The 14,471-nt window shown below is 40.2% G+C and overlaps 1 protein-coding gene across 1 annotated transcript; it reads right to left on the bottom strand.

Annotated features, from left to right (window-relative positions):
- Window positions 1-1,732: 1,732 nt before the first annotated feature.
- Window positions 1,733-13,481, bottom strand: LOC308570737 (vomeronasal type-2 receptor 26-like; the record flags this gene model as incomplete). The annotated part of the gene is made up of 9 exons (XM_081165653.1): window positions 1,733-2,631; window positions 2,775-2,901; window positions 3,019-3,246; window positions 4,173-4,703; window positions 6,062-6,353; window positions 6,732-6,844; window positions 10,251-10,478; window positions 12,115-12,406; window positions 13,339-13,481. The coding sequence occupies 9 exons, from the start codon at window positions 13,479-13,481 to the stop codon at window positions 1,733-1,735; spliced, it is 2,853 nt and encodes a 950-aa protein (XP_081021779.1).
- Between the last annotated feature and the right edge of the window lie 990 nt (window positions 13,482-14,471).

The following is a 14,471-nucleotide window of genomic DNA, read 5'->3' as shown; positions in this document are numbered from 1 at the left end:
TAGGCTGCGGATAGCAGCCTGCTTCCCAGAGCGTCGGGCGCCCTGAAAGCAGAGCGCCCGGCGCTTCGGGAACACATCCACAGCCTAGGCAGCCCTGCGGGAGTTCCCCGCAGGGTTCCCCACGCTGCGGATAGCAGCCTGCCACCCGGTGCACAGGGCACCCTGAAGCAGAGCGCCCCGCCCGCCGGGCAGACATCCGCAGCGTGGGGAGCCCTGCAGGACTTCCCTGCAGGGCTCCCCTCGCTGCGGATAGCAGCCTGCCGCCCGGCGTGGGGCACCCTGAAGCAGAGCGCCCCACGCGCCGGACAGACATCCGCAACATGGGGAGCCCTGCAGGAGTTCCCCGCAGGGCTCCCCACGCTGCGGATAGCAGCCTGCCGCCCGGCGGGTCACGCCGGGCAGACATCGGCCAGCCCCACAAGCTCGGGGGACAGCAGGGAGGCACAGCGCCGCCATCCCGCTGTTCCTCGACCTGGTTCGGTTTCCCCGACCTGCTTTTGGGGGGGAAATAAAGGGGGGAAATTCCTTTATTCCCCCCCAAAAAAACTAGGTGCGTCCTATGGGACGGAGCATCCTATGGGACGAAAAATACGGTACATTAATTCCAGTTAAATATGACATGATGAAGCCATACTGAATAGGATAATGAACAAGATATTTTTGTATCAATTCTTTATTCATCTAAGTCACTCTCTTCTGTTCAGTTCAGGCCTTAGCACAATCATAAAGTATTTTGGGGAACATATCCAGCCTGGTAATCCAGCACTGGAGACCAAGATCTCGACAGAAGCCATATATCTCCCTTATGTGCTTAGATACATTGGGACAGAGGAATTTAACAAAAAATATCACAGATTTATAAAGAATTACTCCTAGATTCGGCACAGGAGAATAAATGGTCTTAGTGGGTGTCTACGAACCTAATGAGAAAAAAGCAGAACCTTTTTAGGTTTTGGAGGAGTTGCTGTTTGAATATTTGGAAGAAAAAAGGCCATTTATTACAATCTCTTAAAGAGACTATGAATCAAATTTTGGAAAATGGTAGAGTCCCAGAATCCTGGAAAAATGCATATATTACCTTAATGCAAAAACAAGAATGTGATTTAGTGTTGTTTAAAAATTGTAGGCCAATTTCATTTGTAGGCATATTATAGACATAATAGAGTATTTACAGGAAGAAATGAAAAAGCAGCATTCATATTTTTGGATGCGGTGAAAACTTTGATAACATTTCTTGGTATTTTAGATGTTAGAAAAGATGCAGTTTGGAGATAGATTTGTAAAAGGAATTAAGGCAATTTATGCACAGCAAACCGCAAATTTGATTGTAAATAATACAGTGGCTGAAAAATGTAAAATATCAAAGGGGACAAGACAAGGGTGTCCCTCATTACCTCTCTTATTTATATTAGCCTTAGAGGTGTTGCAAGAAAAATAAGAAATAATTCAAATGCAGTGGAAAAGAAAGTAATAAAATTCACCATGGAAAGGAGGAGGAAGGGGAGTCAATATTAAATGTGCATTTCTTTTATTTGAATTGATGTTTTTTTTAAGTGTAAAATGAAAATGAAATAAAATTTGAAAAATAAAAAATGCAAAAGTAGCATAGTTCCCATTTCTGATTAAAATATGACAAGATGTCTATCAATTGAATGGGATAATAACCACCATGGCTGCAAATATCCCATTGCTTTATCGAAACTCATATATGAGCAACAGAATGTTAGATAGGTCAATCCTTTCTTCTTAGTTGCTCCCTACTATTCAGCTGAGGCCTCATCAGAATAATATAACATTTTGGGGAAAATATACAACCTAGTAAACCAGTACTAGAGGCTAAGATGGAGAAGATCTCCACAGCCACCATATATTTTGCTCTTGTGCTCAGATAGGTTGGAACAAATGAAAGCCACACACTGCAAAATACCAGCATGCTGAAGGTGATGAACTTGGCTTCATTAAAACTGTCAGGTAACTTCCTGGCTAAGAAGGCCACAGTGAAGCTGACAACAGCCAGCAAGCCCAAAAACCCCAAGACACAGTAGAACATGGTGACTGAGCCTTCATTACATTCCAGAACAATTTCTTTAGATACAGAGTGCATATCCAAATCTGGGAATGGGGGAGATGTTGCCAGCCATACACAACAAAGGGCGGCCTGAGTCAGGGAGCAGGAAAGAACAATGGAGGTGGCCTGCTGTTTCCCCACCCATTTCCTCATCCTGGAACCTGGTTTGGTGACCCTGAAAGCAAGGACCACAATGATTGTCTTGGCCAACACACAAGAAACTGCCACTGAAAAGATGGTGCCAAAAGCTGTTTGTCGAAGGAGACAGGTCACTTTCTCAGGTTGACCAATAAATAGCAAAGCACAAAGGAAGGAGAACAAGAGGGAGGTGAGGAGAGTGTAGGTGAGGTTCCGGTTGTTGGCTTTGACTATGGGAGTGTCTTGGTGCTTAATGAAGACCCAGAGCACCAAAGTTGTGGAGAAAGAAAGGGAAAGAGCAAGAACTGCCAAAGCAATCCCCAAAGGTTCTCCATAAGACAAGAAACTGATGTCCTTTGGCATGCATGAATCCTGTTCCATGTTTGGGTAATGATCCTGTGGGCACTGAAGGCATTCATCCATGTCTGAAAAAGAAAATTCAAGCTTCTATGTGTTGCACCACAATCCTTCCATGAATTCACAAGTATTTTTTCAACATAATGAAAATGAATGTCATAATACCCGAGTGAAAGTACATTTGATAGGCTCTAGGCATGATATGCATTACCTGTTTGGTTGGAAAACTTCCCTTGTGGACACAGAATGCAATCATAGCAGCAAAATGGCTCCCCTTCCTTCTTTGCTTTATGGTAACCCAAAGGGCATTTATCATTACAAAGAGAAAGGGGCTGCACCTGTCCATAAATGAAAGAAGAGAAGGTTTTCTCTTTTGATAGCTTGTATATCAACATTGCGAACTGTGAATAACTCTGGAAGTAATGGATATGGTGCAAAATACAAATGGAACTCACCTGGTTAAAACTGCTGGGCCACACAAAGGCTTCTTCCCAAATCCTCAACACTTCTTCTTGGGGAGCCATGGAGTCTATCTTTCCAACTTTGATTCTCTGAAAGGACTGATTTGGAAATGTGATCCAGTTTATAATATCAAATCCAGCCTCTATCTCTCCATTTTCATTGAAGGAAATCTTTTCCCCAGCAGTATTATTAAATACTATTCTCTTAACAAAGTGGTTAAGCTAAAGAAAGCGGGCATAAAGATAATAAACTAAGGCAATGGATATACCAAAAGCTGGCAAGAATACACACTTTATTCCAAAACTCATGAAAAACTTTATGACTGGTAATCGTAGATATAAAGAGTGGAAGATGTGCACATACCACCTTGAGGTAGTAATTAGTAAATCAATCTTAACCCTGCAGGGCAGCAGCAGGATATGACAGGGAGGAACAGCTGCCACTGCATCCACAGTCATATCACTCACACCTGCTGTGGTGGAAGGCAAAGAGAACAATACCCTACACCATGCTCGTCATCATGTCTTTTTGGAATTTACAGAGATTTTCAATTATTTTTGTAAACATTTGAGACCTGGAGCTTCTACAAATTCATGGAGGAAACAGATGTGCCTTATATTCAAGGCACATATATATATTCTCAGGAAACAGAGATATTATGTCTCTGAAAACCAGGCACTGGGGAAGAACAGTGGGAGAAGACTACTGCAGAATGTCCCGCTTGATGGCTTCCCCAAGCTGTCTGGTTGTCTGCTATAGGAAGCTCTTGGACTGAACTAGCAGGATCCTTCCTTTGTTCTTAGTGTATTCAGGACATTACCTTCCATAACTCTTGATTCCGAAATTTTACTCCTTCATCCACTGTCACTCTGCGTTTGTATCTAGATGAATGCATGGCCTGCAATGCATGTGCTACTGCAAAGGCAGCTGTGTAGACACTGTAGCTGTGGCCAGTCATGCTCATTTCAAAAACAGAGGCAGGAAGAGTCTGCAACTTCTCCTCTCCACTACAGAGGTCTTCACCCTGTAGGTCTACCATAGAGTTGGGGAACAGACACCCAAATGCCTGCTCCCAGAAAACCCTAAGGAAGCCATCTCCTTGCTCTGAAGTAGGATTTCTCAATAGAAGAAATTTCTGGAATCCTACAACCTCACTGGAATGGACAGCAAAGGATATAGCACCATGTAGGAAGTTGATGTCCCAATGTCTTTGAAGAGGAATAGAAGTGAACTCCATCTGCGCTGTCATAACCCAAACTTTGCCATTTCTCTTTCTTGATATATGCTCATCTGCTGAAATCTCTGAGAGTGCCCTTAGAATGATCATGGTCTCAATTTCTCCATGAATAACCAAAGCATTCACAGTGCTTCTCATAATGATTTCTTTAATTTCAAATCCGTCTTCCACAATGCCACCAATATCACTGGAAAAAGACATTTTGGGAATTCTCACTATGAAATCAAAGCAGATACCTCTCTGAGCAAACATGGGGATCATATTTTGTTCAAACTTCTCTCCATTGACATCATGCCCAGAAATTACTCCAATCCATGTCCACTTGAAATATTGCAGTATCTGGAGAATTGCCTTATATTGAAGCTTCAGATTTGGGAGCATTTGGTGAAAGAAAGCAGCTTGGGTTTTCTTCTCTATCACCGCCGAAGAGCCATATATGATCTAATGGAAATTTTAAACAGTTACATTAGGAGAAAAAGACCAATCCCATATGATTTCTGTGGGGGAGATATACAGTTGCAATCAAAATGATTCAATTTGCATTGCAAATCAAGTATATTATAAAAATTTACAGACAGTTAATTCATCCGGAAATCCATAGAAATAATATTATTTACTTCCAATAGACAGAGGAAGGGCAATTTATATTTTTTTCATCTATTATTGGCTTTATGCCCTTCAGGTTAGGGTAGTACCTCTACAACTAACACAAGTCAATTGTTGTGTTACAGCATGAGATTATTCTCATGGAATTCTGTTTAAGGTCCTTTGAGTCATGTTCATTGTTCTCTTTTTTTTTCCCCACTTGAAACTTTGAATGGACACAGGCTCACTGATCATTCGGATGTGTTATTTTTTTTTTACTATGTTGGGATTTGTTATTTATTTAATCATGTCTTATTTTCAATTATACATTTTATATGTCTGAATGTATGCAAGACACTGCCAAACCCTTTGTCAAGTATATGCAAAACTGATAACAACACAAACAACCTAAGAGACTGTATGTAACTATATAAATTCTTTTTCAAATCCAGCAGATTGACCAGGAAATGCAATCTGTTTAGTTCTTATATTAGCAATATCCATGGTGTGGAATTCTTATATCAGTCTTCTAGTGTTCCACGTGAAGATGCTTTTAAGAATTCTAGCATTCCTTGTATGCAGGTTTCAGATGAAGAACTTGGAAGAATGGCACATGCAGAAAATAAAAACTATTTATCCAAAGATTGAACAGATCAAAAATGTCTTCAGTAAACACAAACAACAGATCATCAATATACCGACCATAAAACAAAATATATTGGCTGTATGGATTGTTATGGACGATATGCTCTAAATCAAAATTCCTAAATCAAATGATATGTTAAATTGCATTTGAAAAAGAATCTATATAGTTACATACAGCCTGTTACATTGTTTGTGTTGTTATGAATGTATCCAAGGTCATACCTTGAATTGTTAAAGGTTTTAGCAATCAAATTGCATGCATCCTATCCGTGGAATCTTATGCACAATCATAGAGCATTTTGAATTAGATACTGAATGCCAATTGCTGGGAATGACAAGTGCGGAGAGTGATGTCCTGCTTGTGGAATTCCCAAAGGCAATGCAGGAATAAATAGGCTCCTTGCTTGATCCAGTAGAGTTTTTTAAAAGAACAGTGCAACTGAATAATAATTTATTATTTATACCCCGCCCATTCTGGAAGCCTCACACTTTTTCAAAGGAAAATCTTCACAAGTAAAGAGCTGAGCATATTGCTTGTTAACCTTTCACACTGCCTTCATACATCTTACCTGCGGAATCTTATAGACGCTTGGGATATCTCCCATGTGGAGACAGACTTCAGAGACAGGTCCCCCAATGACTGTTCCTGGATTGTTCTTTCTATCACATTTGTAGTTGGGGATTAATTTGCCCAGTGTGGAGAAGAGTTCCAGCGAGGCATGATAGGTCCATCTTGTGTCAAAGTAGCTATTATAGATATGAAAGCCCAAGGTGACATTAGGTAAAATCTGGGGATTTTCATTGATCTCTTTTACAGCAAATATCAAGGCCAGGATATGTTGGTAGATGTGGGTCATCACCCTGCAATTAGAGTTACTGTGAGAGTGGATTTCTTCCAAATATGACATATGCTTCTCTTCAGTTCCATACATTCTTACTGAATACATTATAGTATTGCTAATAAACTCCACTAAACCCTAGAAAATAATAAATGCTTGGAATTTGATGATTTGGGATGTGGAGGGAGAAATACAAGGACCAAAATTTAAAATTAATCCTCATCTCCAGTCACTGCTCTCTCACAGTTTTTTCCTCTTTACCAGGAAATTCTTCAATACTCCTAAGCATAAAGCAGTATGATCATCTCAATGCTGAAGGGTAATGTGGCATAGTTAGGACAGATACATGACATTCAGATACATAGCATTACAAAGGAACTTTTTTAAAAAAGCGCCTTACACAGTGTCTTCAAAGATGTCATTAGAAGGGAGTTGGCTGAAAGAGATTGGATTGGAAAATCTATATATCTGAGCTATAATGCTGGCAATGATGAAGTCTCCTGGTTGGTAGAACTTGTGGAGAATAGGAAGAGAGTTGCTGACACTGCATTTGATGTCAGGCGTCTTGTATGCCACAAGAGGCAAAAAGACCAGGACTGCCAATGGCAGTAGCTTCTGTGAAATAATTCCTTCACTACACCCATTCTCTTGCCTCCACATTATGCCTTACTGGGTTCTGTGTTGAGTCCCACAGCCTGATTTGAATGGCCACACACAGAATGATGTGTGGCTCAGGCTGTGATATCTAAAATGTCAATGATCTGATTTATAAAGCCCTCACACCAAAGTGGATTGGGGATAGTTATTGAATCCTTGTGCCATGTAGTTTTTGCCATGGTTACTTGAGACCAGAAGAAGTAGCATGTAATCAAAATTAATTAGATAATTATAAGGGAGGTAAGCGCCTATTCAGAATTACAATTTCTGTGAGACCTTGCGGAATAAACCATGTATCTCCGCGGGATAGCAAGAGATATTGAGGCATCTACTGATTCACATCAACAAAAGGCCTTCTGTATAATGAGATATTCAGAAGAAGAAAGTACCACAAGAGAAGTCTGCATTTGGCTTCAGAGTTGACATGTTATTCATTTATTCATTAATATTATTGCATCTTTATTTTTGCAATATTAAAGAATGCACATAGACATAGAAAAAAAAAACCAAAGGGGTAGAAACAAAAAGTTTTAAAGCCCTCAGGACACAGATTCCAAGCTGAGCTGGGTGTTGTATCAACCAATCGAGAAGGAATGGAGAGTTTAGAGTTTGACCCTTATGGTTAAATTGTCAAATAGGAATTGGGAAGCATTTAGATAGATCTTAAATGTCAGATATGGCTCAGACAGGGATTAGATTAGAGCCTCAAAAGTGCTTTATTGGGGGCTAGCTAGGCAGGGTAACCTAGATTATGAAAGTTCCTAGAAGGGGCTGCCTGTGGGTTCCTGGCTTCATGAAGCATTTGTTGTTGTTCAGTCGTTTAGTTGTGTCCGACTCTTCGTGACCCCATGGACCAGAGCACACCAGGCACTCCTGTCTTCCACTGCCTCCCACAGTTTGGTCAAACTCATGCTGGTAGCTTCGAGAACACTGTCCAACCATCTCGTCCTCTGTCGTTCCCTTCTCCTTGTGCCCTCTATCTTTCCCAACATCAGAGTGAGATAGTTGGCTACAAGAGTTTCACATGCCACGGGCTTTACAAATCCACATGCTCTGGACCAAAAGTTTTATACACTGATACAAATACAGAGATAGAAATGCAGCGTAGAGTTGCTATTTATATCTCTATCTCTATCTCTATCTATATATCTATATATCTATATAGATATCTAGCATATGAGGCAGTGCAGGAGTTGCAGTACATGTCTAAATGGAAATAACTGGGGTTTGGCTGATGTGACATTAAGGGAAATGAGAGGGAAAATGCCAAATTAAAAACTAAAAATATTTCCTTGTAGGGAAACACTTATTAAGAGTTGTGCTTCCTGGTCCTAACAAACATGTGGAAAGCTGGAAAAATATGAAGCTGTACAATTTTGCCACTGCACAGCTTGTGGGTGATTATGAGAGGTTCTCTAGGAAATTGGATGCAGATGACCCAAGTTCTCCTATTTGGGAAGTGGCATTGATTCTTTCCAAGGGAAGCGAGATTGTACCCAAGGCAACATATAATAAAGTGTCAAAAATGTCCATTGACTTTCCCAGAAGACGATTGAGGCTAAGAAAATAAAGAGGCACATTCCAATCAGCATGAACTTCAGCTGAATTTGGGCTTTATACTTTCAGAATTGTTTCTGCCTTCTTCTTACTAACTGCCCCTTGCTGTTCAGCTCAGGCTTTAGCAGAATGATGTAGCATTTAGGGGAAAAGATGCAGCCCAGTAATCCAGCACCGGAGGCCAAGATGGAGAAGATTTCCACAGCCACCATGTATTTCCCCTTTGTGCTCTTGTAGGCTGGGACAAAGGTCACCCAAACACTGCAGAAGACCAACATACTGAATGTGATGAACTTGGCTTCATTGAAACTGTCTGGCAACTTCCTGGCTAGGAAAGCCACAATGAAGCTGACAGTGGCCTGGAAGCCCAGGAAGCCCAGTACACAGCAGAACATGATGACTGAACCTTCATTGCATCCCAGAACAATCTCTTTAGCCATTGTGTTCATGTCTACATCTGGGAACGGGGGTGATGTTGCCAGCCACACCATACACAGACTGGCTTGAATCAGGGAGCCAAAAAGAACTACAGAAATGGCCAGTCTATTCCCTACCCATTTTCTCAGGCTGGACCCTGGCTTGGTGGCCATGAAGGCTAAAAGCACTATGACAGTTTTGGCCAAAATGCAAGAAACTGCCACTGAGAAGATAATGGCAAAGGCAGTTTGTCGAAGCAGGCACGTCCCTTCCTCGGGTTGGCCAATGAATAGCAGAGGGCAGAGGAAGGAAAGCAGGAGGGAGACAAGGAGGGTGTAGGTGAGGTTCCTGTTGTTGGCTTTGACTATGGGAGTATTGTTGTGCTTAATGAAGATTCCCAGCACAAAAGCTGTGATGAAAGAAAAGCAAAGAGCAACAATGGCCATACTTATGCCCAAAGGTTCTCCATAAGACAAGAAGATTATATTTTTTGGAACACATAGATCCTGCTCATGGTTTGCATAATGATCACTTGGACATTGTAAGCAGTCAGCCATGTCTGGGGATAAAAACAGGCTTTAGTAAAACCAATCTGCTTTTTCCACCTTCTCTTTTCTTTTCCCCACCCTCAATACTCATTTGAGGCAGACCTATTTGTCTTCATGATCTGCCTCCTCTGCCACTTATTTATCTCTTTACATTCCTCTGTGCTCTCAATTTAAAATTAACAACCTTTACCTGTCAGGTTGGAAATCTTCCCTTCTGGATATGAAACACAGTCATAGCAGCAAAATGGTTTCCCTTCCATCTTAGTCTTCCAAGTGCCTGGATGGCAGAATTCATTACATACAGAAAAGGGCTGTGCCTGTTTAGACATGAAGTCAGTGAAAGTCTGAGACAATTGTGTCCACTATGTCAAAGGATGATTGTGTTGAAAATGCATACATCCTGTTCAGACTGGCTAAGGCCATTCCTAGAAAGATTTTGGGCAAATAATTACACTAACTCCACGATTTGGCCAACATGGTTCCAACTGCACTTTGAAAGCTCATTTGCCACAATGAACCATCATTTTATGAATCTCTCATTTTTGTTTATGTACATGTTGATGAACCTATCATGATATTTTTAAAATATCAAATAGCATACACATTTGAAACTGCAGGTAAATTGTTTAGTATCAAATGGGTCTAACCATTAAGTAGGTATTCACATAATTAGAACCTTAGAGTCCAAGACTTTGCAAAGTAATTTTCCTTCCTGTTGTTTAAGTGTGTATTGACCATACCTGGTTAAATGTGGTAGGCCATACAATATCATTAGAAGAAATGTTCAACGTTTTCTCTTTGGGAGCAATGACATCTATCTTGCCAAGTTTGACTCTAAGAAAGGAGTGGTTTGGGAATGTTACCCAGTTGATAATATCAAATCCAGCTGTTAATTCTCCATTTTGATCAAAGGAAACCTTTTCCCCAGCACTGTTGTTAAAGGAGACCCTTTTAAGAAAGTCATGGAGCTAAATTGAAACAACAGGGAAGTCAACAAACTACATTTTAGAGGCCTCTTAAAAGTTCATATTCACTCATAATGATAGTAAAGCACCCTGATAATGCAGTAAATATATATATCCTATATTAACATCTTCATCATCATCACCCATCAGATTTTAATGAGTAATATCCCCATCATCAGACTATCTGCCAAGTCAGAAAAAAATCACATGAGGGAAAGACCTGTGACATAAGTGTTGAGAAAGCAGTCAGCTATTTGATATGAATTCAGTTTCCCTATTCTTGAAGGACTAAGTGCAGAGACTATAGGTGCTCCTAGATCAAACTGTGTTACTGGAGAAGCAGGTTTCCTTAGTGGCTGGGAGTGGTTTTCAACAACTTTAATATATGAATAAGGATCTAGTGGTATTTTGCCAAACCTTAGGTAAACACTGTGCATGTCAAAAGCTCAGCCCTTTTCTTTTTGGAGTTGGGTTCCAAAATGTTTTTAAAATGTTTTTAAAAAGTAGAAACGTACCAAGATATGCCAGCATCACTCCATGTTCCTGAACTTATGACGTGCTGCATGTATGAACTCTCCTGAATCTCTGGGCTCAAGAAATTACCTGCCATGGTTCTTGATTCAGAAGTTCCCCTCTTCCTCCATCCATCTTTGTTGCATGTTTCAATTTGAATGACTGCATGGATTGCAAAGCATGTGCTACAGCAAAGACTGCATTGTACACACTGTAGCTGTGGCCAGTCAGGCTCATTTCAAAGATAGACGCAGGAAGTGTCTCCAGCTTCTCGTCCCCCGTGCAGCATTCCCCAGCCTCCCATTGTACCTCACTTTGGGGGAATATACAATTAAAAGCCTTTTCCCAGAAGATCCTAAGAAGTACATCTTCTTTTGCAGAGAAAGGATTTCTCATGTGAATGAATTTCTGGAATCCTAGGACCTCCTTGGCGTGAACTGCAATGGATAAAGCACCATGGATGATGTCTATGTCCCAAGTATTTTGGAAGTCAACTGATATGAATTCCATCTGTGCGGTCATAACCCAGACTTTTGCCTTCCTTGTTATATCCCATATTTCCAGAAACCGTGGAAGCATTCTCAAGAATATCATAATATAATTTTCCCCATATAGAAACACAACGTTGTCAGTGCTACCCATAATAATCTTACATGTTTCAACCCACTCAACCATTGTGTCAGCAACATTCTTGGTAAAATAGAGTGATGGTAAAGTTTCTACGAAGTCAAAGCAAATGCCACTCTAGGAAAACTCAGGAAGAACAGTCTGGACAAAACTGTTTCCGTCATCATTATTTATAAAAACCACCCCAATCCACGTCCACCTGAAAAACAACAGTAATTGTAGAATCCCAGCATTCTGTCGGTCCACATTTGGGAACATCCTCTGGAAGAAAGCTCCTTGAACATGACCTTTAATCACAGGGGCAGAGCCATATCCGACCTATAAATAAACATAAAGGATATTGATTTACATAAATTGTGTTTATTTACTTATTTAATAAGAACTTTTGAACAAGTTTCTCTAGCATGCTGCTTTCTATCTCCAAATCAGTAGTCCCCCTAACAGGCATCAGAAGGATGACTGAATTCTTAAAGTCCAGGGCCTCAGGAGCAAATCTTACCTGTGGGATTTTGAAGATACCGAGAATGGTTACCATGAAAAAACAAACATCTGAATTAGGTCCCCCAATGACAGCTACAACATTATCCCCCACATCACACTTATAGTTTGGGATGAATCTTCCCCATGTGGAGAGGAGTTCCAGTGAAGCCAGATAAGTCCTGCTAGCAATAAAATGGCTATTGTAGATGTTGAAGCCCAGGGTGAGGTTGGAAAAGATCTGGAGATTCTCATTTATCTCCTTTACAGCAAATACAAAGGCCAGGATGTGCTGGTAGCTCTGAGTAATCAACCTGCAATTAGATTTTTATGCTGTGTCAGAGTGTTTCACATTTAGAATACAGGACGTGGTGCATCTCTATTCAACAAATCTCTGAATTTTACCCCAATAAATGCCTCTTATTTTAAGAACAGACATATGCATAAGCTAGGGAGTGGGTGGCACTGTGCGCTGTGTTACAGGGTGAGGTTTGTTCTACCTTCTGCCAATCTCAGTTTAAAAGCACACCAGTGTAAATAGATAAATAGGTACCACTCGGCAGGAAGATAAGCAGGGTTTCCTTGTGCTCTGCTTTCTGTCACAAGTCCTCCATGTGCCAGTAGTGGTTTAGTCATGCTGGCCACATAACCCGGGAAGCTGTCTGAAGACAAATGCCAGCTCCCTACTAATAAAATTGAAGGCAAAGCAAGAAACCTGAAGGCAAAGCAAAGTTAATTGGGAAACCATAGCACCTGCAGCGGAGGGATGGTCCAGTCCAGAAAATCCAACACAATTATGGTGAAACCGAAATCGCAAATCCAGTCTCAGCAAACCTCTTGTGAATATAAAAGAAAATTAGAAAGCTGGTTCAAGGTTTACAATGCCCTATTTAATTGTAAAAAGATGTGCATACAGTTCCATTTTCATTTATAATCAGATCACTCTTTTGTGATGTCTTTCTATATATTAAATAATTTTTGTATGGATTCTACATATGGATTTTTAACAAGAACAACATTGTTTACACCTGACAATATATAATTTCGAGTGACAAAGGTAACTAAAAACAGCTATAGCATAAGTTGCAATATGTTTGATGCAAAATATTATAAAGGTTGGTAATAATCTAATCACAGCTCTAAAATATGTCTTAAGCACATGGCCAGTCATTGAGTCTTGGCTCTTCTAACTACAAAAAATTAACACAGGTACATTTTCTTGATTCTAAGAGAATCAAATTCTTACAAGATGTCGTCAAGGAGTTCTTCAGAGGGATGTCTTTCGAAGTTTATAGGGTAGGAAAATGTGTAGATCTGAGAAATGATGGCAGCAATGGTTAGGCCTCCAGAACGATAATAGTTGTGGTTTACTGTGAAAGGTTCACTCATATTACATTGAGGAACATTAAGGCCCCTCATTTTGCACGAAATCTATCTGAATATCGATATTCCTATTCCCTCATTGCTATTCAATTATGTGTCTAAACACAGCCTAACTTGAATGGCCACTCAGTTGACCTATTGGCAGCCAATACTATAATACTAGTTATGGTCCCCCACCTGTCTTAAGCCCTGCTCTGAATAACACACAGGATATTAATCACACCCATCCATATTGAGCCATTGTTTTCATAGTAGCTCCTGAAACTCGCTTGGGACTTAAAGAAAAAGTTGAAGTAATCATGGTCAATTGGATAATTCTTGGGTAGATAATCATGGATGCAGAATTAGAGGTTCTCTGCCGGTTGCAGGTGCAAACAAGCCTATTGTGTGTTTTTTTAAGAAGTTTCATTTGGTCCACCTGTGAAGAAACATTTCTGCACTGTTGAGATATGAAAGGTACCCACCATTGGTGCTTTCCAGGAATAATGGAAGTAATTCTTCTTTCAACAAGCATTTTCAGCCAGGTGGAATGGTCTCAGCTTTAGATGTTTATTTTGTATTGTTTTTCTAACTTTTTTAAAAAAAATTACATCATTTAAACTGTTTTACTTGTTCACATGTAGAACAAATTGCAATTGATGACGTACCATTACAAATTGAAAGACTAAATAATGATCTTTCCACTTGATCCCAATTTCTTTCTCCAGCATTGTTTTTATTCTGCCTTCCCATCAGTTTTCTCTCTATGCTTTATTTTGTTCAATCTATTAATAACTCATAACTTTTTCACTAGTTGTTTTCATTTTCTACTATTGCTTTTAGCATGTAGACAACCTGCTTAAATAAGTCAGCTCCCTTGACCCTGACCCAACTTGGCATATCATAGAGGATTGACTGTGTGGGTCCAGGCACTGATTAGTATGATTATTAGTACCTGATGTTCTTAAATGGGCCTTCCCACCACCGTTTTCTCTCTATGTTTTATTACATCTATTT

The sequence above is a fragment of the Podarcis bocagei genome (genome assembly GCF_964188305.1).
Source record: "Podarcis bocagei genome assembly, chromosome: 13".
NCBI lineage: Eukaryota > Metazoa > Chordata > Lepidosauria > Squamata > Lacertidae > Podarcis > Podarcis bocagei.
The sequence above is the reverse complement of the archived record's forward strand: the minus strand, read 5'-3'. Positions and strand labels throughout refer to the sequence as shown.